General features: G+C 33.9%; 1 protein-coding gene across 4 annotated transcripts; it reads left to right on the top strand.

The window, feature by feature from the left end:
• On the top strand, positions 1–24727 carry LOC125063305 (aquaporin AQPAe.a). 4 transcript variants are annotated; one of them, XM_047669704.1, is made up of 9 exons: positions 1–178; positions 2191–2277; positions 3452–3526; positions 10891–11087; positions 18687–18830; positions 21254–21325; positions 21504–21641; positions 21713–21793; positions 23978–24727. In XM_047669704.1, the coding sequence occupies exons 1-9, from the start codon at positions 157–159 to the stop codon at positions 24077–24079; spliced, it is 918 nt and encodes a 305-aa protein (XP_047525660.1). In that variant the 5' UTR covers positions 1–156; the 3' UTR covers positions 24080–24727. The 4 variants fall into 4 exon arrangements, with proteins under 4 accessions (XP_047525660.1, XP_047525661.1, XP_047525663.1 ...); XM_047669705.1 differs by having other exon boundaries at positions 2197–2277; XM_047669707.1 differs by lacking the exons at positions 2191–2277; positions 3452–3526 and having other exon boundaries at positions 3–178.
• Positions 24728–25010: the final 283 nt, after the last annotated feature.

Genomic DNA, 25010 nt, shown 5'->3' on the forward strand with positions numbered 1-25010 from the left:
AGTCCGGGAACAGAATCACTTCGAGTTCGGTCAGTGCGCAAGTCACACGCGCCCAAAAATAATTATTATTGTCTTTACTTTCGTATCGAATCGATTCGTAGCAACGTAGCAGTCGTCTACGGAGGTGCGCAAACGCGGTGTCGTGATCCAAACGAAATGGCTTCTAAGGATGTTCAAAGTAAGTATTGGACACTTTTAGTTATATATTATATAGATGTTCATGAGTGGTATAATTAATATTGCGTATTTTTTTCACAAATTGAAGCAAAGAAGGTTTAGTTCAAGTTATTCAACCGTATTCTTTTTGTTGTGTTTGTATAAAACTATAATTTATCCAAAAAAAACTATTAATTCTAGGAGAGTCTGTATTATTTAGATGTTTTCAAATTTAATGCGGGCTATAGAAGAAAAAACTTTTTCAAACGGCGTTATTTTAAATATTACTTTACAATAATTACCCTTTAAAATTTAAACATTCTTTTAATCATTGTTTCACTTCAGCATTTTCTTAGTTTGATTCCCATTTTTCGCAAAATGAATTCTGGAATAAATCGTACATTTAAAATGACTTGACGAGGTATTTACGGTTATCTCGAATTATTCCTTTCATCATATATCGTCATGATATCAGGTAATTCCGCTCACTGTTTATCACGATTATTGTTTTATGGAAGTCGAAAACTATAGAAATTCAGCATATTTTGCTCCGATATAATTTATTGCCGGGTACAGAGTTATGTATGCCGTAACTAAAATAAATATGTATCACATAATAGTGATACTGATGCTAATTTTCCGATATTGTAAATACATATAAATGTGCAGACCTACAATGTCTGTCAACACAATATATACTCACGAATTTTGACTCAGCGACCCGGCACGAGTTCCAAAATGGAGGTAAATCGAAAATATTGTTTTAAATAGTAATAACTTATCATCAAATAGCGAAGATTAACAAGAAAATTCAAAACAACATTATTGCCTTATTTCAATGAATTTTGGATATAGTTTTTAATAAAATCGAACAAAGAACGGGATCGATTGGAAAACTTAAATAAGATTGAAAGTAGCAAAGAATGTATGTTATCCTAACCTACCTACCTCCTCCTTATTTATATGAATGCAGGCGAAGACGCATTTAACATAAAAAACGCGTGTTCTGAATTAAGTTTTTCTTATTGAAAATAATTTTTAAATTTTAAAGTCTGTTTTTACTAATAAAAACGCGAACTAACAACGTTATTTATATAACTCGACGTTTTGAGCAATTAATAAAAGAAATTAAATAAAAAGCAAAAGAGAATGCCGCGCCCACTTATGTTATAATATGTAAATTAACTGTTTAAGTTTATTTTCGTACCGTTCAATACTAAACAAACAAATTAAGGGTTATATTGCTTCTTTGTGTTTGCTATCTTATTCCTGATAGATTCACCGCTGGCGATCTCTGTAGCTATTGATTATTAGCTGCTTAGCTAATAGCCTCGTCTGGATATCCATCATTATTGATAAATGCAATCAATAATGATTTTATCAATATTGTACGCATTATCCGAAAACTATCATAAATTTGAGTAATTTGTTGTTTTACACGCCTGTATCTTGAAAGATAAAATCGTACACGCGTGCATTAATTAAATCTATACTAAAATGTTGATGGTTAGTTTATTTATCGAATTCACGCGGGTGATATTCGCTAACCAAGTATAGTATAATAGAAGCTTTGTACATAATTAATATAATATACTATTAATAATAATATTTTAATTAGCGCACTTGAATTATAGAATTTTTTAGTATGCTGTATTTTCCAAAATAACCAATCTATTTAGAAATGCACACGGCATTAAATCCCGAATAACAATACTTTTCGGTGCTCCCGATAATACTAAAAGGTTTTTCATCGTAATTATGCATAAATATTTGTTACAAGACTAAAATTAACATCTAGCCAGAAAACCAAATAAAATTATTTTCATTTGGCACAGAGTTCTGATTGGTACGTTGACCCAATGCTGTTTTGGAACAATTTGCCAATTTTAAATTTTCTGAATTTTATAGGACAATAATAATCCGGTGGCAACAACTCTTTGTGGGTTTTGACCTCTGATTTCGACATGAGTTTATTTGTTGATTCGTGTTCTAACGCTCAAAACGTTTGAACGTTGAAATACAAATTTTTTAAAGCTGCAGTTTCTTCGAAATACGAGACTATTTCAAATCACGATGGCTTTGTGGATGAAGACGAAATTGCAGTAATGGTTGCCAAAGCTGGTATGTCGATTGTCAAATTCTCTATTAATTTGGGTGCTGCATGCTCGCGTATCTCTTTATTTATATTATTTAAAAGATGCTGACTTCTTATCAACATGCAAGTTTTAATAAGATCGTTTCAATAACAACGAAAGTTACCTAATACTAATTATACCCATTCTGTATATTCAGAGAGTGTTCAATTTTAGTCGCTGTAATTTTTGTAGTGAGGTAAAACACTTCTTTAGTTCAAATATAAAAATGTCCTTTAAGATCTTATCTGTCGTGCCAATTCTTAAAAGGCCGGCAACGCGCCTGTTCAATAAAAATTGGTAATGTATAAACGTTAAATAAAATAGTAAATAATGTATAAACACGTAAATAATGATATTGTTATTTGTATTCAGTACATGTCTTTGGTAATTCCTTTATATTACGCATGCCAATGGATAAATCAAGCCTGACAATTCGCTCGGAAGACTTTATCCAGGTTTGAAGTGCTGCTTTGGCTTTGCAGTGAATCATATCCTTGATTGTTTCGCCTGCGAACAAGGATTTTCACGAACGAGAAATAATATTTATTTCTGACTTTTCCAAGGGCAAAATAATTATCGTTAAATATAAATAATTTACCATAAATGTATATATATATAACTTGTAACAATGACACAATAAAGGCATTTATTTCGCTGTGTGCATATAATGAACCAATTAATATGTATCATACACGAGTGATAAATTCTTACACAAATAAGTGATATCTATAAATAATTGTGGCTCATTTCTGAGTTCCATTAATTTATGTAGTCCGAACATGATTCTTCTTTTGAGGTTTTGCTTATTTATTACGTTTATTTAAGAAATTTAAGGGACATTTATAAGCAGGTAATTCCTGTCGCCTGGCCGGAGGCCAGGGAAAATATAGTGGCGCCTGCAGAGATGCATGCCTTGACGGAGAGCTTACAAATGGCAAATGATTTTGTATCTTATCAGAGGGTGTATTTCATGCGCATGATCATCTATAATATTTTATGTAATATCATTATACCTTACAATATGGTGAACAATTTTATGTAAACATATAAGCAAAAAACTCAATGACACAGAAATATCGTGTGTAGTATATTTAAAAATGAAAAGGAAATCCTATACTTTATAGACTCGATATTTTATTTAACAATATATATGATTACAGATGTAGAAACGGGCAATGCAAACGCCAGGCCAGCAGTTGCCCCTCCCACCAGGGCCTCCCGAGTGCCCCTCATTGGTAAGCCAGCATGGGGAGCCTTGTGACGTTTTGCATGCACCAAAAAGACAGAGTGCACTGGTCTATATTGCAAATCATTAATCAATCACTTTAATCGTTTTAAAAAATCACTCGAAGTTCGAAATTGGTAGTACTTTTACATCCTTTGGTGTATTATTATTCAATATAACTATTATGCCAGTAATAATACTTCAAATAAAAAAAAAGTTTTTTTAAACTATCAATACGTTTACTGTACACGCATTTGTCTGTCGTACTTTCTGTTGTACTGTCTGTTGTACTTTTTATTAATTATAGCATTGAAATATATTTTTTTATTTATGATTTGTATATTTCATCAGGCATTCAAAGTCGTTTGCATCACCAATTCGACTTTCGGCATTCTTAAAATAACTTTTTTTAATAGTCATTGTTTTTCGTTAGTAGTCATTGTTTTGTCCTTTTTAGTAATTGAACTCGTGTCCGACGGTGGAATAACCCGTAATTAACTAATTATTCACGGTGCTGGCAATAAGTTACTATTTTCTTATTAACTTTATATTTACTATCGATAATGCGATTCTATTCTTAAATAAGGGTGGTATTATTCATTGAATCTCTGGAGTTGCATCGATGCTTGGAAAAACTAATGTTTAGGTACTGGATATAAACTTAACTTTTTTCTCTTAGTTTCCTAAAAAATAGATTCAGATTTATACACTATGTATATCGTTTTTCTTAAGCTGAAATTCCTGTTTAAAAAAAATCTTCTTCCTGATTTCTTAAAAAACCCGGTATCATCTTCAAATTTACCGCCCCTGAGATGTTAATAAGTAGAAATCATTAGGAGCTATATCCGAATATGGAGGATCAATTGGTGAAACAAGATAACTTTAGCGAGTTTGCTGTGTCCGGATCATAATTGTGATGGTGAATGTTTCGTCCATAGTAATGAATCGAGCCAAAAATCGGTCAAGATCTTGTTGTAACAAACCCAAAGAGTTTTGTTGAGTGAAATTGTCAGTGTTATTTGTTTCTGCGAGTCAGAAAGCATTCTTGGCACCCAGCCCAAATCTTCTAAATCGTCATTTCTTCTAATATAAAACAAACAGTATCACGACGATCCGCTAAGACAATGATTTCTTTTTTAACAACTTGTTCGGTCACAACGGTCACTTACCAGCTCCATAGTGAAATTATTTAAGCACAGATATTTTATCCATTTTTAAGAACACGTTCCGACACGACGCAAACAAATGACTATTTTTTTTAAATAAAAGAGAATTAATTCTTTTTATTTTATTTATATCTAATGTCTGGCCGTATTAATTATTTTCTTTCCAAGTAAAAGGTTTTCCATTATCACTATTTATTGAACACCCCTCGTAAATATTTAGGTTATAATATGTAAGTATATAAATAAGGTTCGATTTAGAAGATGTTGCTTTAATTTACTTCAATTACTTTATTAGGAAATCCTATCAAATATTGCGAAGGCTTTAATTGAGAGGTATGCGGAAGCGCACCAATGTATATAAATAATAGTTATTTGAAATTATACTCAAATTCGTATGTTGTATGGTTCATAATAAATTTATATCTCTAAGGCATCAGTGAAAGGATCAAACCGTGAAAGTAATAGTTCCCTTTCCCTTGAAGACATAATATTTAGAAGTATCTAGTGCTAATGATATAAATGTAGTGTTATGCAAAGATGCCTCTGTATCGTTCGGTAATCAATAGTTTAAACTTTAAAATACCGACACAGAAAAGAGGATTTTATGAACTAACGGAAGCATCTAAAGCCTTTTAGCTAAATATGAATGAAGTGGTTATTAAAAGAGTGTAATTCGTGTTTATGGCACTATCGAGAAACGGCGGCGTAACAAGGAATATTATAAATAATTTATTAACAGTATAAATTTGTATGCCGCGGACAGATTGTAGAATTAATCGTTTCATGAAATAGTTGACCATAATATCGTTGAATTGTTTAACGTTTAACGATTGCACACCTTTTTACTTTCGTTTGCCATATTTTTCAATAAAACATAGTTTAACTATTTTAATGAGTATCTAAAACTAAATTTTGGGAAATATTTTGTAAAATCCTAACGAACACAATTACATGAAATATTAATTATTATCGTAGTAAGTAGATGTTAATTATTTGTTATGTAGGTGTACGGTGTTTTGCTTTAATTGTAGTTAAAACCTGTACTTTTCGAAAACAATTTTTTGTTCACAGCTTCATTATTTCAAATTCCGGTGAGTCAATCTTTCGGCCAGACTGCTCGTGCCAACGCTAATCACGATTTCAGATCAACATTTTTTAGAACTCTTTGTCAACTTTATGACTATGAAGTTAAAGAGACTTTTTGAATTGACATTTGGCCCTCGACGTTTTGTTTCAACATTTCGTAGAATATTGGGAGAACTTGACGCCGATTTGGCGTAATTTCCTTTTGAATCTGCTCCAACTTTTGACAGGAAAAATGTGTTCAAACCGCTTGTCACACTATTAAATTACGTGCTTACCCTTAAGTCCATATTTTAAGCCTCGATTAACTGTCCTTAGTGCCAGGACCTAGGTAACCAGGAGTATCTTTCTGTGTGCAAACACAAATCTGTTCACTGTCTGCTATGCTCAGGTACCTACTAAGGTACTTATTAAGCAATAAAAAACTGATTTCCGTGTTGCTGATTACAATATTTTTAGATAATAAATATAAATTGACCAAATTGAAATACAATGCGTAGTAGAGTTAGATAATTTGGGTATTTTTAAATATACCATTGTTCTTTGCTCTTCCTAGAATTACAATCAGATGTAAATAAGCAGGTGGACGCCTGTTATTTCCTAGACGTATTAAGATTTTAATCTTTCTGAGCAAAAACTGTTTACATATTATTTTTTTGCTGTTCACAAGAACTAAGTAAGTTTTATTAAAATTTGTGTGTTAAAGAGAACATAAAATATATATTTGTTATTATGTAAATATGCACAGAACAATATTAGAAATATTTTTTTCTTTCGGCAATTCATGTTTAAGAAAACAATTTCAATGATCCTGTGTCTAAAAATATTTCTTAATCAGAACATCAGGTAGGGTTTTTGCCTTTCCTCTCACAAATTACAACATTTATAAGTGCACTGTCGACTTCGGTGTCATCACGTAGACCACGGATGTCTCTCAAAAGTTTTTCTGTTTGTAATCTTAATGAATTTCCGAAAACAGCAAATAATTGGGAATCGGTATTATATGACAATGGTTTCGATTTAAATGAGTAACACAAGTGAACAAACAATGACACAGCACAAGGCTGCTAAATAACATTTGTTACGGCGACACCGCGAAGGTTTAGGTTACGCATGTGTTACGGTCTTCAATGTGAATTCATATGAATTTATAGGTTTACTTTCACTACCTGTACAATCTGCACAGTATAGGTTATATCTTCTAGTAGTGTAGCAATGGCCCATGATCACGGCTGGGGAACTGAGACATCAATTTAGACACTTAGCATGGAATTGCGATTGTCATTGTCACGGCCGCTATAATTTTTCCACCTCGTGTTTGCTTCTCTAATTCACACTATTATTCGGCGACAAAATATTTATATACCTCTGTATATTATTTAAATTATGAGGGATGGATACTTTATCTATAACTTATAATCAAAAAGTTACCAACTAATGTGTATTTTATTAGTTACATAGTATATAATAGGGCCATGTGTCCTTGATAATCGTTGAATAATTTAAATCGAGTGGAATATCAATCAATTGATTCGAGCTAAATAAAACAAATGAAGGCCACTCAAACACTCGATCCATCAAACTGAAAGCGGTTAATGGAGTCAGGAGCAATTGTCTTATCAGAACCTTTTACGTACTGACAATGTTTTGGTTAATTTTGCGAATCGGAATCTTCAAACATCGTAGTCAATATATATGTGGTTACTTTGTTTATTAAATAAAGTTGACGTTAAATTATAAATTTGATTTAAATTCGTGAACAGTTAACTAATTAATAGACAGTAATTAGTTCTCCTCCTGAAATACGTGGCCTGGCCTAATAATAGCTATCTAGTGGTAAACATTCAATGTTTTAACAAGCCGAGGCTGAGACAACAGTGCTTATCACAAAACATACAGCAGCTACTGAATTTTTACAACCGATAACATACACCTATAAAGTGTATTTTATGACCCGTAGGCCTTTTAAACACATAGCGACCTTGGTTTCGACTTGGTTAAAACATAAGAAAATTGGTTAAGAATTTCGGGTAGAAGATCTTCTAAGCGATCACATAGACTGTACGCCACTTCCTACACGGCTGAGTTTTGGCTTACCTGTCCTCATTTGTATCAAATTGTATCAAAATACCTATAATCACCATATTAGAAAGAAAATTACGAGTTTCTTCAGGTTCTGTACTTGTGTGGTGTCTCTTGTTTCTCCGTTTTGTTAATTATCGTGTATTGTGTCTTTTATCTCTTGATAATACGCATTAAACGAATCGAATCCACTCTAAATATTCATTTGTCAAACAAATTAATGTGACTCTTATTCGAATCCATTTGGTCCTTGTTTCGGCGATAATATGATTGGGATACGGGAATAGGCGTTCATAATAAAATCTGGGAATAAACAACTTGTTTCATGCGAGTTGCTCGTTACTTTTCATTTCGAGATAATCTCTTACAAATGTATTAAAATTGAAGGTATAAAGTGAATGAGATGTATGGTTAGAATAGCTCGTTTTTAGAAAATTAGGCGATTGTCCAATGCCGGCCGCAGCCAGTTTTCTATAAAATGAGTCCACAAATTTTTACTTTATTATATTAGATGAATTAGGTTATAATAGTTAATAGCGCATGAAATATAGCGCAATCATCATATGATTAATACCTAGGTTAAAGCTCCATTCCTTCTTCCTTCATAATACATCATGTGAGACACAGACAGGTTCCAACATCTGGTCCTCCCGGGCGATGCCCTTAAACAGGATGGTAAATACAACTAAGGAACGTTCTAATTATAACATTTAAAAATTATCATGATTTAGGTTCATGGCGCATTGTTGGTAACTTCGCGTTAAGTCCCCTAATCGTGACTTCCATTATTTGAGATTTAAGTTAACACTAACATTTGGCACAAAAGTGCTGACACGATGCCAAGCTGGTTAATATCCTCGGGCCACGGTTCTGGTACAGAATAAACAATTGCTACTGATTTCACTATAATATTTAAAAAAATAGTCCTACGGAACCTGGATTAAGTTAAAAATAATAGGTATATATTTAACAAGTTCGCCCGTTTACGTTATTTAATTTATAAAAGTATTCATTGTTTTATCTTAACATTTTTAGAGTCTGAAGTAGAAGACTGTCTAGGTGATTAAATAAGTAAATAATATTCTTTTAATTACCGTATACATTATGATCGCATAGTAAATGTATTTTTAACATAGATTGCTACTAATATCTATTAAAGAACAACACGTTAGGTAATAAAATTGTGAATTGGTAAAGATTTGCCTATTATAAAATAAATATATAAAATTACGTATATTGAAAAACTAAATCAGTCCGAAGCAACTAACACACCATATGTAACGTGTAATAGAAGAATATTATACTGAGTAATATCAAAACCACTCTCTTTAAATAATAGCTCACCACTTTTCTAAAGACCAACAACGCTTATGCGACAACTACGAATCATAACAACAATAAAATAGTGAGAATAGTTCTTTCGCGCGTTGTACTATAGAAGTTGGTGTATAGTCTAAAGAATGTCTCGTATAGTTTTGTAAACACATGAGAAATTCAAAATAAAAGTGTACACCTGCCATCCCCGTGCAGTCACACTTGGTCCAGTGTAGCGAAGCAGAAAGGTAGTGCAGGTTGCGCGGCGCAGCCTTCCTACTCGCTTTCGGAATCTTTCGATTGAAGTGCCAAGTTGTGGGTCAGTGGACTTTATAGTGATATCAAACAGAGTCAAAATGAAAACAGATTATGCGATGGATGAAATGCAGAAACGTAAGTTTCGAAACGTTAATATAACTCTTTTAGTAGCGTTTAATGTAATTTGTTTTTATTAAGGGAGCTATTGAAATTGTTCTGCTGGCAAATGAGTGCGATTGCTGGCATAAAATTCTTTGTGCATATTTTTATTTTCAATTAAATTTACATTTATAAAATCTAAAAAAAATGTATTTTTTGAATGAGGAAGAAATAAATTTAATTTTAGAAACCTGTAAGTTTTTCCCCAGATTAAAATGTGGAATAAAATTAAATAAATCTATCTTCATCTTATCTCATCAAAACCATCGTTATTCAAATATATTGTTATTAATGGAAGGAAATGGAGGAATGATGGCCGTGACCATAAAAGCCGATTAGTGTACGTAATAATAGATTTAAACATATGATTCTTGTTAAAGCCCAAATGTAGAATTACAATACATATTAAATATCGAACATGTTTGGTTACTTGAAATGTTTATAATTATTTTCTGTAAATTTTACAAAAACACGTAAAATATAGGTATGTTTTTTTATTATATTACGAGTTTAAAGAGTAGGCGCAATAGAAGATAGAATAATGTGTTGTAATTTAATCTTATGTATCAATTGACTTATATTAATTTCTTCGATTTCTTTTGTATTTAATGTTTTCTCAATACGATAACGTACCCCGTGATTAATACGTTTTATTTATAAAACATTCGATAACAAAAGGAAACTACGCATATTATCGTTTTAATTAGATATTGTCTTGAGAATGAAACAATTGTTGTACAGTTGTTGTTATGGGTCTCAAAGCAGTTCTATTAAATGTAGAACTTAAACTCAAAATGGACAGCTCTCCCTTATCGATCAATCTCATATATATCGAATGAAAAATTTGTACATTTAAATGAAGAATGTGGGATGAAGAACACTATTTAAATGTATTGAAAACCGTACCAAGAATACGTGTAGGGCGGTATTTTACGGCGGATGTTGTATTTAAAGAACATATGTATTTATTAGTTAAATATAAAGTGTTCTTGACCGTGTTCTTAAAAACAAGTTTAGTATTTATTTAATTGTTTCAAAAGGTTTAAAGAGACAATATTTTATTATCATACTTTAAACATTCTTTGTAATTGATAAAAAGATTACTTATAGTGATTGACACCCGCATACTTCGTTCAATGTTCTTGCGCATGGCTTGGTGTTATTTGTAATACGATATAGTAATATTTTATAATCCTTATTATATTAAGAGAGATGCCTCTAGAATCTAGAATTATCGTTTGAAATGATGATATGCAAAGTTAATTCACATTGTTTCGTACCTCATTCTACAAATATTAAAACGTTCTTCCAGGGACGAGTTCCATCATTGGTCTCTCAGACGTGACTGACAACAAACTGATATGGAGGCAGCTGATAGCCGAGCTCTTGGGAACATTCCTTCTCACCTCCATCGGCGTGGCAGCCTGCATCGCCATCACAGAGAGCAATGCTCCAAAAGTCACCAGCATCGCTTTGGCTTTTGGCCTTCTCGTTGGATCGATTGTGCAGGTTAGGTTAGCCTATTGGAGAGTATTTGTATGATTTAACTTTACACTCGGAAATGTTTAATAAAGCTTGCAACTTAACGACGTGACACGTCGAATAACTTTAAAGATAGTTTCCAGTTATCACTTATAACTGACCGATTGTGAAAACACACAACTTAATATTGCAAATTCATTTGGACAAGGAACTACCTGTTGCGTCAACAATGCCATCAGGCTATGAGAAAATGATCACATACGTATCCATAAAGAAAGAAAGTCCATAGATTTAATATTTCAACTTATCTAACTAAATCCAATTAATAATTGAGATTAGAGCAATATATCCGTTCGGCCTCTCTCACGCGGTCGCGGACCCGTGATCGTTCGTGTGTTAAATGTAACACATGTACCGTTCAATATCATTCAAATGTCAATATGCAAAATAGACGGAGTAAACCTTGACACACGATCACACGAGTACACGGGGAGCTCTTTGCCGTTGCTAATTGTATCGACAGATATTAATATTCACAAAAGTCCAACTATTCATTGAGTTACCAGAGAATAATTGAAACCATTTCATTTAATACTATTTGCCGATTAATAACCCTTTCAGATAAATAAAAAAATTCGTTGTTATGATTTGGTAACATATCGTCGTTAAACACTATCGGAGAATGTTATCGGCTTGATTGGTCACGAATACTCCATCTGTACATACACTATGATATCCATATAATGTAGTAGGTATGTCACGCCTGCTTAACCTCAGCTGTTGCGCAAATTGATCAAATGCTTGATATAACTGTGACAAAGTGGTTGGATACCATTATGCCAGGCACATATTTAATCCGAAAATTAGTGTTTTATTTGAGATCTTGAAATATGGTTTTTCATTAGAAACGGGATGTGATCTAAAAATGTTATATATTTTATGTTTCACATGACATAATAACAGTTTGTGCATTATTTCCTACAAAATATATTTTTTTCTTATATTAAGTCGACCTGGCAACACACAAGAATCACGTAATTTAAATTGTTATCTTACAAGAAACAAATATTTAATTGTTTATTAATTAGTTTTCTGGTTTTCCTTTGACCTTTGACGGTAATCTATTGTTCTCTAGCTATCAACGTAATCTTACAACTGATTCTTTACCGACAGCTTCCCTTCTCTGTTTCTGGCTAATTTTATGCTGATGAAAATTGGGATTTTAAAATAATTGAAACAAAAAACAAAAGTTAACATCTTTTATATTGAAACAATGGCTTCTTCTGTCGTTGTTATGTTATTTTTATTTTCTTAAATTTCCGTAAATAATGGATAAGCAGGAAAAATTAGTTCTATGCGTGTTATTTAGTGACATTGGTATCGCACGACAGTCACATCATTGTGATGGTAATCCGTGATTGACAGGTTGCGCAAGAGTCGTGAGCTAGCGCAATTTAATCCAGAGAATACAGCTGAATTTGTCATAACAAACTTCGTCCGAATTTACCATATTTTGTCCTTTTTAACTTTTGTTGGTGTTGTTCGCTTTGAATTTGTAATAAAAACAAAACGTTATTCAGATTTCAAACAAATTATTGTCAAATCAGTAAGTATTGTTCAAAAAATAAAATTAATTTTATAATTGACTAGGTATATGTTCTGGCACTTTCTGACGACTTAAGGGAAATATCGATGTTTAACCACAATCTTCTTGTAAAGCAGGCACAGTTCGCAGAACGCATTATGCTATACCTACCTACCTACCTGTTAGGAGTAAAATTGGCTTTTAAGCGTAAGACATGTGGATTGTGAAGTGATTAATGATCACGTTTGTTCTGCGAATGGTGAACAAATCGTCTAGAATAATTTATTTATATAATAATCCTTGATACTATGAAAGTTCAAAAAGGAGTGTTTTCGTCAAAATTTTGTTTCCATAAACTATATAAGGGAACGGTTGAAGATGTCGGAGGCGAGATATGGTTAAAATGTCCTGAACTTTTTTGACCTTTTTGTGTATAATCGTCGCATCGTGACTACACATCACTGAGTGACTTTTCAGCGTTAGTTTTAGATAAACTTCACACAAACACTTTAATTACGAGCACGATCTGATCATTGGGTCAAGGCTAGCGTTCAACTAAATAAATGAGACACTTTTTGTCGCACATTTGAGAGGACAGATCCACAGATTGTGCTCTCCGGTGACTCTAACTCCCACTATGTTAAAATCCTTCCTTTAATCGGAGATTCCGAGATTTGAGATAATTGAAGGCATGTATAGACAGCTCGGTGCCACGAGAGTTACGCGACAACCAAGGTCGACGACCTCTTACCTAAATTATATTCATAATTCAATACAGTTTATATTTTTTAATATATTCTCCATGCAAATGAGATTAATTAAATTATTTTTTATTCTTCAACGCTTTTCGATGACCATATTTAAAAAACGGCTTTTACAATGCCTTTATGCTTTCAATGTAACAGTATTTGTTTTTATTTATTTTATCGCGTGTTGGTATAAATAAAATATTACGACATCTTACCTATAGTTATTTGACATCTCTGCCAGACAATTTTCAAATATTTAACGTGCGAGTGCGCTGTCGGCCTTTTTCTACGTACCTATATAAAATACGAGGTTTTAAAACAGTAATCATTATTACAAGAATCATGTACTACATAAATTGGTCGAAATGCCCTTTTAATTTTGATAACCGTCCGTGACATTTTTCATTTCGCAAGTGAGACTCGAAAAGTTGTCAAGATAAAGCAGCTCCGATATTAGCCCTACATAATGTGGTTTCAACACTTATTAATTATTTTATACGCGAGCCCTCGGCTAGGCATCTCGCATCGCGGCCGTCGAAAGATCCCTACCAATCATAATTTATTTAAATCAAAACTAAACGCTTAATTGATTCGTTTCTATTTAAGGAATAATTTCGCTTGTCAAAAGCTCTCATTGAATCAAGCTCCAGCTTAACTCCGACGCTCGATGTCCGATTTTCCCCATAATTTTATCAACGATTTATTTCTTAATTATAACGTCACCCGTCTTGCCCTTTAAAAGCACTATTTAACGAAATGTTAAGTTTCGATATAATATTTATCATCAGTTTGGCCATCAAAGGTAACGTGTTAACACAAAATGAAGACGATAATAATTTTCGCAAAGCTCAGTTTATTAATTTAATTATATCAATTGGCGAGATATTTATTTAAATATGAAAGCAATTCTCACTACTCGAAGTATTTAAAACTATTAAACGATTTCGTTTAAAAATAGTTTGGTTATTTTAACTGCTGTTCAAGCGGAAACATCGTCTCTATTGTAAGAATACCGAGAGGAATAAAAAATGCGCACGCGTCACTCGATTGAAGTCCGTTCGTTCAATTCAATCATTGACTCTTTGTTATTTGAGCATCTTCTCACGTAGACCACCTACACCTGTAAAATTAATGATCGATTGTTATCTCGACAAATAAATAATTAATGTATTATATTATAAGCAGTTATTCGACGATACACATTTGGAATTAGAGTGGAGAGGTCTCTCCAAAACGAGATAGACAGAACTTTGAGACGAATTGGCGTAAAGATTGCATAATTGACGGAATATATTACGTGTTGCGAAGCAGTAGCAGTGATCGTGGCGAATTGTCCGGCTTGCGCGTAATAATTACGGAAATCATCTAAATTTTCAAGTTATCATATATCATGCGAGTTGTGTAACTTCCGTGGAGTTATATTATAGTTATTTTAAATAAATGCTACATAATATTATGTTCCGCTGCTATCTTTTTCTTCAAATTCAAACTAATAAATAAAATGGAACAAAATATATAAACATGATATAAATTTTCATCTAAGCGAAATAATTATTTGTTTAAAACTATATTAACAGTATTGATTTCAAAGTCTGATATTAGAGTAACAGTCCAGCCAAATCAATTTTGAAATCACAATTTCGGACTTTGGATTTTCGATATAATGTTGTTTTAATGATAGAAAAACAATGTGTAAAGGTTTTCGTGTCTGCAACCCCCGGCCTATATATACGACTATATGTATATATTAAGCCTTCTCAGACTTTTATTAAAAATAAATTTTTATTGTCGCCTGCGGTCTAATTAGTTTGCTCCCAAAATGATAAATGAAATGTCCTCGATTCACTCGTACTGTGGGCTACGCTTTAATGCTTATTTTCTCACTTGCTTAAAAATATTAAAAGCCGTATCCTTGCTCTACAATTAGCTGACAAAATATTACGATTACTGACCACTTTAGCTGATGGTTCATTATATTGAATATAAACTTGACCCAAGATCACATCTCGTTTTATTTTCAAGGGCGAAACACCTTTAATCTTTATGAGATCCCCGAGCTTACATGCGAACGTCCTGCCTATTAATTAGCTTTTGTATAACAAAGTCTCCTCGCCTGTCTTCACTTTTTTATTATTAATTTATATTCAGACGAGATTGAAGCGTAATTTTTAATCCGTAAATTTACGTAGAATAAGATTGGATCTAAAATAAAACATTTGGGAACAAACAAACGAGGAGCCGATGTCAGTGTGGGTTTCTCGGCAGAAATGAAGGCTAGTCTGATATTCTATGAACACTTTTAGTTAAAGAACTATTATAGTTTCCTACTTTAATCGAGTCTTAGCTCAAATTATTGTCCAGTAAACAATACAATAATCTACAAGTTACAAAGTTAATTTCAAAGGTTCGAAAAAGAAATCAAGATTGAAGAAGTAGAAAGTGGCAAGAAGTGTTTTACTTTCTCCGTGTAGACCAATTCTAGTTTTATTTTATTAATAAAATGATTCGCGTCTCGGAAGTGAACGCATTTATATAGCTTTACACGTTGCACGCCTTGATTTGTCGTTTTAATAAAGGTATATGTTTTTATTTTAATTTAATTTGAATTTGAATGACTAACCTACGTCAATGAGAATGTAGCATTGTAATTTTTATTGTGTCCGTCTCTTCCTTACCCCATTGTTCTCTGACGAGTTAATTTGCTATTATTATTGATTATTATCTATTATGTGCCCGTTAGTAGGACATAAAATTGACAGAAAGCCAGACAAACCATAAAACCGTAAGTGTTGATGGTATCAATCGGACTAATAAGTATTTCGGCAGAAATATTCTCGTTGTTAATCTTGTTGATCGACCAATTTTGGTTTTTTATTGCCTCGAGCATTGAACTCAAACTGTGTCTCGGCCAATGATCTAGAGCACGGCACTTTCTTCGATCCTGTGTGATCCTGCAGTCTTGTGTTTTACGTTTGTCATTGCGGATCTCTGAAGAAACTGTATGCGTCTCTCCTAGAAGGCCACCGTGTAGTCCGCACAGGGTATTATTAGCAGATACTTATTCTAATTTCTTAGTCAAATGAGCAATAAATCATTATCGAGACCGAGCAAGGCTAAATCTATTATTTTGGGTTAGCAAAATGTATTAATGGCTTGGTTTTAAATAGATATCGTCATCAATAAGTTGAAATTGATTGATTCTGCTTCAAGTGATTAGCAGTGTGTTGGTAATTACTATCCGGACACAATTTTTAAATGGAATAGCAGTAGCATTTCGATGATAGCTTATGCTTACGTATACGTAGTAAATTGTGCTTCGTATAATATACGTCAAGTAGGTAGGTGTTATCAATCCTTACAGCCTTTGATTGAAAATGAAAAACAGAGGCATTGACTAAATAATCACCCGCATGGTTCGGTTCCACGGACTACAAGTGACACCAAATGTTGGCTATTTTTACTTTTTATCGCACTTTGACATAAATAATACAATTAAGACAGGATCTTCATTTGATATATTGTGATAACCGGTTGCCATAATCAAGATTATTAACTATAATGCAATTTCTTAACAAATTGTATATTATGTAGAAACGATTTAAGAGTTACGGTGCGACCCTATTGGTTAAGTTTTCTCTTCTCTTTGTATTTTTATAATTTACTTTGGCCTCGCATCAGTCGGTACTTTTGTCCAAATTTAAGGGTTAAATGGCAAAAGTGTATTTACAATACTGAGCAGGCATACATTAAAGTAACCCAAAGCAAATGTAAATCCATTCGTTTTATTGCCGTTCTTGAAGTTATTTGATATACTAAGTGCATTCAACTTTACCACTAAACATTTCTTAAATTATTATTTAACTGACCTGACTTTACTTTTGCAATACATATTATATACCATCACATTGTGTAGAGTTGGGGATTAATAGTTAGTTTTGGCGATATTTACTACTGTTCGAGTGTTACCTACTAATTAAATTATTGTATGTGTGTATCGTAAACTTCCTCTTCGAGTTTGACACGCAATATTAAAATGTAGATTTGATCTCTGACAAAATTATTAATTTGTTTAGAAACACAGAAGTAATTGTGAGTTGTAAGTGACCTTTGATTAAGTTTGGCACACCCACTCTACTGTAGAGCGATATTAATGGCATGTGAAGATGTGGCATCGCGGTTCAATTGGGGCACGGCCGGGCCTCGAACTTTCGCAGAAGAATGAACGCGTATAACAATAAGGGATATTTTATTATTTTCCACGGGTGCACATTAATTGGTTAGTAATTAATTTGTATGGTACGTAGAAATCGACTTCAACGTAACATTAAAATCTTTATCATGGCTGAAGTGAATATAATTATATTAAATAGATTTACAGAACATGTGTGACCCGAATCCGGCCCACGTCCGATCACTATCGAGTGAACTATTGACAGCCCTTTTCAAATACCTTCTAGAAATACGAGAATTAAATCGAAATCGTGATTTTGTTTGACCTACTACATTATAATTACCTATAGTAGGGCCTACAATTATTACTTATTTCTTATTTATTTACTTTTGTTGTACTATATTTATTAGGCGTAAATAAAAATAATGCAAATTTTCCTCATTCATACCATATCATGTACACATGCTTAATGAAGTGAGAGTGTAACCTTGCTAGACGCCCACGACTATGATCCTCTGCACCCGTTTCCAATTCGTTATTGGAACGATTTTCCAAAAAGTGTTACGCAACTTATTTGTTTTTCGCTTTAAAATGACTTTCGCATACGTTGCGTGTGATTGTAGCTGCCCTTGAGAACATGTTCACATGGACCATGCTCCATGGTACATTGAAACTAACAGCTCAGAGGGCCTGGTAAGTTCACTTTTGACTTAGATATCTCTCAACACCGCTTTTAAAGGATTTTAAAAGCGATTTAGGATTAAAATCTCTATCTATATTTAAGCCACAATCGGGAACTATGACGTGATGAATACATTGTAACATATGAGGCACGTAAATATTCAACTTATAGGCTAGTTAAGTCAGAGCAACGACGGCTAGGTCACAATCTTTATGTCGACCGCTATTACATTGCAATCAGATAAAGCAGCCGATTATGAAGAGGTATATATTTGCATTGTTGCTAGCTTTGGCATTGCTCATAGAAATATTAATATTATAGTAAGTAAAAGTATAGATTTTAATTAATCGTATTTACGAAATAACACAATATATGGTTTATTGTGTTGTACACATGCGTCTTTAAATTTCAATATAAATATGGTTATACTTTGTTACAGGCAATTGCTCATGTATCCGGTGGACACATTAACCCTGCAGTGACTGCGGGTCTCTTCATTTCAGGCGACATTAAGCTCATCAAAGCTCTCTTCTATGTGATAGTTCAGGCCCTGGGTGCGGTCGCCGGCGCGGCTTTTATTAGGGTATGTTATACGTTCCAATATCTTATAATATTATATTTATAGCACATGCCACGGCGCAGGCTCGCTAACTGTGATAAAAAATGTCTCGCTCGCCCTGACACTGATGATCTTAGAATAAAGGAACAAATTGGAGCTCGGCCTTCACTCGACGACTTTTATAAGATAAATGGCAAGATGTGCAATCGAAGTGAAGGCATTAAACCCGACGATAAATGTTCTAATCAATTCTGTATCATATACGAGTATTTGAGCTTAACGACTCTCCAACCTTATGAACATAATAAGCTTTTAAACTCTCGACTTGACGACAAATCAATTGATTAAATTGTATGTAAAGTACTGAACTTTGCTGGGATTAATGAATTTATTGATCACGATTCGGCCCTAAGCTTCGGCTGAGCGATGTCTTGCCTTGCCCGATCCCTAGCTCGGAGTTTGGCAGAGTGTTTCTGGAGATGTTACATGTTCTATGTAGGTAGTCCTTATAAATATGTAATGTACGCAATTAAAAATAATTTAATCTCGAGTTGCGATTGCAACATAGCTACATTGCTAATATACTGGGTCACCTACGTACCATTGTTAACGTCTGAATTGAATCATATATAGTAGATAGCAGCTTACGATATAACAAGTTTACAATATAGAACGGGGCATTTTAAACACAAGACAAGCAAAACAAGCAACTTGCATTATACTCGTCCAATGCTTACCCCGAAGACGTAGATCTGCTTTATTTGTTCATAAATTTTATTATTATGTTGCAAACATGTATTATAATTTATACATTATTATTATTACTTTAATTTTTAAATAAGATGGACGAGTACGTATGTAATGAATTATTAATTATTTAAAATTTTCTACATAATCTATAGTTCATAATAGCCCAGGCGCTGTTGTAATGGTAAAAGTGAGGATGGATTCCTAATTATTAATAAAAATAAACTTTTCCATATAAATGTTTCTACTGTAGCCCTGATTACATTTATAAATTGCAACTCGTTCGATGTCTGTGCGCTAATGCTTAAAAATATGCACAAGTTAAAGAAGACTGTGAGATGTATATTTGTGGAGGATTCGATGATCTAACTAAATGTTTCAAGTTGCAATTGTCTTCAATTTGTGAGGTACCTACTTGAATTACAATCAAACAATGTTCGTCCACACATTTGACGCTGTAAGGATACAATGTGCTCATATTATTACTCTTGGCAGTTTATTACTGCAAATACTTAGCAAGTATTCGGTATCTCGGTCTATGGTTTGACGGTTCTCACAAAAACAATATTTTTCTAGTGTGCCATTTGAAATTATCTGCTGATGAACTCAGATTTATACTGATTCCTCAAAATATAGGTTTCAATTTCAATTTGATGAGAGTGATACAAGGCAGGCCTTTTAAGTTTTGTCGTTTGAAGAAAAAACACAACTAGAACCTTTTAGTACTTTTTATTGTTTTTCAAAGTACCCCCACCACCAGTATCACCACGTAGCTTACTAACCTTTTCCATTCGCTCAAATTAGTTATTATAACATTTATTCCACTCTAAAGTGGGGGTGTTCAAAATGGCTGACTTGAAAGCGTCGACTGCTTCTTCACCCGACTGGAATCTTTGACCACGAAGACTTTTCTTAATTTTAGAAAATGTAAAGAAATCGTTAGGGCTTTATCCTGCCTCAAATACTCAATCGTTTGACGAGCACCGTGTGAGCTTGCGTTGTCGTGGTGCCAGATGATGGAATCAGGATTCGTCACCACTTATGATGTCGTAGACGTGATTTGACTTTCTTCGGTTGAACCTTTGCAGAGTTTTCTGACGCGGGCTGCCTTGTGATCGTCGGAAAGAAGATGCGGTATCCAACAGCAAACTAGCTTTCTCACACCAAGTGCTTCATGCAAGATCTTCTAAATGGTTGTCCCTGGGATGCCTAATAGAGCCTCTATCTCTCGATGTTCAAGAATTAGTTTTCTCAGAGCAATGATGTTATCTTCAGTGAAGGCTGATTTTGGGGCGTCCTTCGCACTACTTCATACTAGTATGTCCACGCTGGAATTCTAAATACCAGCGTTTGACAGTCCGCAGACATGAGGCTTCATCACTCAACACAGATGTTAGCTCTTCAAAACACTGAAGCCGTGTCAAAAGTCTAAGTCCTCTTTTAAAGTTGTAGAAATATATTGCACGAACATTTTCCTTATGGGGCTTCTAAACGGGCCATGTTTTGCTGCAATTGATTGCTGGTTTTCATTTATAACTTTTATTTATTTATTAATAAAAAAAATAATGTATTAATTAATAATCTACCCTCCCTTTTACCATAAGTACGAACTATATAAATTAATATAGAAATTTTGCAACTCGGTAGTTGAGTGAGTCTAGCGCCCGGAATATAATAATAAAAAAACCCGATTGTTTTAGTTGGCTGTTCCTGAAGAAAGAGTTCTCGCCTTTGGGATGACGTTGCCGGGGCCTGGGGTCAGCGATGCACAGGTATGATTGATTTAATTAATTAAAATTGGTACAAACAAAACTGTATTCTTTATAATATGAGAATTAAAATTACTAGATTAAGCATTATTATAGCATAAATATATTTTTTAAATTGCTGTTTAAAAAAAGTCAAATTGCGCCACAAAAAAGTGTAATTTTTAATTAAATGCATTCGCAGGCTGTCCTCGTAGAGGCTCTCATCACATTCGTCTTAGTACTGGTGGTTCAGGGCGTATGCGACGCTGGAAGGTCGGACCTCAAGGGCTCCGGACCTCTCGCCATCGGTCTCAGCATCACGGCTTGTCACGCCGCCTGTGTAAGTAGACGTTTTAGTTGTCGATGTTTGTTGCATATCTTAGTTATCCAAGTCATGAATTAACTTTACAGATTCCATTCACGGGCTCTAGCATGAACCCGGCTCGATCCTTCGGCCCGGCCGTCGTAATGGGTAACTGGACTTCTCATTGGGTTTGTATCTTGTTCTATTTATTCTTATATTTAAGTATTGGCTTTGCAAATTCCAATTAAACATTCATAATTTTAGGAACCCCCTAAACACGTTTCTATGCAAAGTAACGATGCACTATACCTATAGGAGCTATGATTCGTCAATTATCATTCAGCATTTGTGTATATGCTGTGACTTACACAGAAGATTTTAAGGTGTTACACTTAACTTTCGTTTACGAACAGTAATCTATATAACATGCACTTACTAAATTGTTTGACCTTACATACCTATTATTTGCGATTGCGCTAATAAATATGTCAATATATATATGATAAGATTAGGATTGTTGCGGTTGACCAAACTGGTGTCCGCTATGTTGACCGATGAGAGGTGAAAGCGCGTCTACATAATATATAAAACCACTGCGCTAGGATGCAATAGATCCAGCCACGTGAAAGTAATTTCCTGTCGCTTCGACGACCTTATCGTAGGGGAGACCGGGTACAAAAGTAACACTTTGTACTTCACACTTAATTTGTGGCTAGGTTTTAATATTGTCATTAAATTAATATAACCATATATAAATTCAGTTTATTTTCTTTACACTAGCAGCTCGATTTATTTTACTATGGTGTGTTTTATATGAATAACAGAGAGTTAAAAAAAAATCGTCAGTTGTTACTTTCGACCACGTAGGCAGGTCGAAAGTAACACGGTGTGGGTCGAAAGTAACAAGAAGAAGAGGTTGGTAATTAATACAATATTATATGTTTAATCAACAAGTATTTATGTAAAAAGTAAAAGTTCTGCATTCTGCATCCATCCACTAGCATTGCTAGCTACGGCACAACCAACAAGACCCTCAAGCATCATGTGGTCTTGGAATTGTTTCAATGGGAATACGAAAAAAAGAGGTATGTGTCCTCCTTGAGCATTAATCGCAACAACAACAGTTACTAATCTTCCACGTTCTGCTGAGGTTACTGCACCTACTTGTTTAGTTCCTTTTTGAGCAACAATCTTGCTAAGTTTTTGGACAGTGGACCCCTGTCTCATCCAAATTCCAGATATCTTTTGGCTCAAATTTGTACCTATCCATTACCTCAGCAAGATTATCAAAAAATTTGCTCACATTATGTTCGTTGAAACTCTGAGATCTCAAAGAGAGGCTCTGGTGCCGTTTTAAAAAACCCGTCAACCATTCATTACCAGCCATTTGACTATCGTGCCACCTTTCAGAAAAAAAAATATCCGCCGCTTTTCTATACACTTATGTGTCGGTAGTTCCTCGTGTAGTTGTTCTTATGCGTTGTCGCGGCATTCTGTTGGAGTAAAGGTAATAAATCATTACGGGGACAAAAGTAACATGTTACTTGTGTACCCATAGGGCTATGTTACTTTTGTACCCTTCCTCATTTTTGTTGAAACATGAAATATAACCTAAAAACGGAACGTGCTAAACAAAAACAAATTTAAACAATGTACAATCAATCTAATCAAAAATAGATATGCAAACATTCAGATTACTACCATCCTTTTACGACTATGTAAACGTTAAATAACAAAATTTGGAAAACTTACTTTTGGTTTGTAAAAACACTTAGTATCCTCTCACACAACCTAACAGTGCTTGGAGTACGCGGCGACTAACTATAAGTGAGGGGGGCGCTCTAAGCTATCGCCTGACGGCGGCGAAGCTGTGTTCGAGCATTGGATGAATCTAAAGAGCATTTGTTACTTTCGACCCGCCGTTACTTTTGTACCCGGTCTCCCCTACTTGCCATACACATTTATATGACGCAGAAATAGTTTAATCATCTAAATTAATGCATATACAGCTTGATTATCGTGCTACTACTGTGCCCTTATAAGCAGACAACCATAGGCTAGTAAGACGTTCATTTCCACGACGTTTTCAGCGGCAAAGCGGAAAACCTATTACATTTCCATTACATTGCGATAAGATTATATTACAGCATACCATTATGTTATGCAAATACAATGACGACTAAAGTCCATTGTATGCGCTACTTTCTCAAGATTTGCAGAAAGCATGGAATTAGTATTGCATAGGCACTCGCCTGGGTATGTAAATCTAGTTTCTCTTTACCTCTCAGTTAATATATTACCTTGTTATTTTATTACAAGTCACTTATTGATCGGCCTAATTAGTAAGTTTCTCATATATTTTAATTGCACAGGTATACTGGGTGGGTCCCCTCGCCGGTGGAGCGATCTCGGGTCTTCTGTACAAGTACGTGTTACGCATCGGCAAAGACGAGGCGGGCTCTTACGACCTCTAAATATAAAACATCTTTTAGGTTAACCGTCTCGAGTATTCGCATTTTATAAGTGTTACGCGGACCATTTGTTTTACTATGTGATTTCTTAAAACATTTATCTCGAAAAAAAATCAGATGTTAGAGAAAACGATAAAGTCTTACTTACAGGTTCACATCCGGTTCTCTTAAACCATATAAGAAAAATCAGTGCCAGGTGTTGGTAATTTGTGAAGGAAATTTTAGATTATAATGTCGACTCGAAATCGAGTGTAATTCTCACAATGGGATATTTCACATTTATTAAGATAAAGTTTCAAAGTATTAAGGGATGATCATTCAACCGCTGTTCATTGTCTTTCAGTTTGCCTTTTAATTGCCAATTGACGAACGCGAAACACAATGGAAAGAATATAAAACCAATCGCGACCTATAGCCCTCATTGGTCATTTCAAAGTTTTCAAATAGCGCTTGAATAATTATCTCTACACCTATTTATTTATACATAATATAATAATGTCATTAATTTATTTGGGAATATTCAGCACAACTCGATTTTTGTACTCGAATGTTCGATGATTGTATATAATGTGGGGGAAGTCATCTTCACGATATTATTGAGTGAATGGATTTCAGAAAATGTATATTAAAAATAAAACAATTTCTAAATAACTGATCGTTTCATTGACCTCCGTTGTGGTACCCCACCATGGTATACCTACCGTGTAGCGACATCTACAATCCTAGGCTGCCGACAGTACGATGACGTCACACCACGAATGGATCCGACTGCTAAAGATAAACACAAATATTTGCCTCCTTGCTCTCTTCCTACAATGTCTTAATCTTGAGAACCGCCAGCAAATAGCCAAGATAGGAAAGAAGAAGTTTATCAGTGATACTACTACAATAAATTCTGGTGTGCCCCAAGGATCTATACTGGGCCACTTTTATT

This window comes from Pieris napi, chromosome 3 (assembly GCF_905475465.1).
Source record: "Pieris napi chromosome 3, ilPieNapi1.2, whole genome shotgun sequence".
NCBI lineage: Eukaryota > Metazoa > Arthropoda > Insecta > Lepidoptera > Pieridae > Pieris > Pieris napi.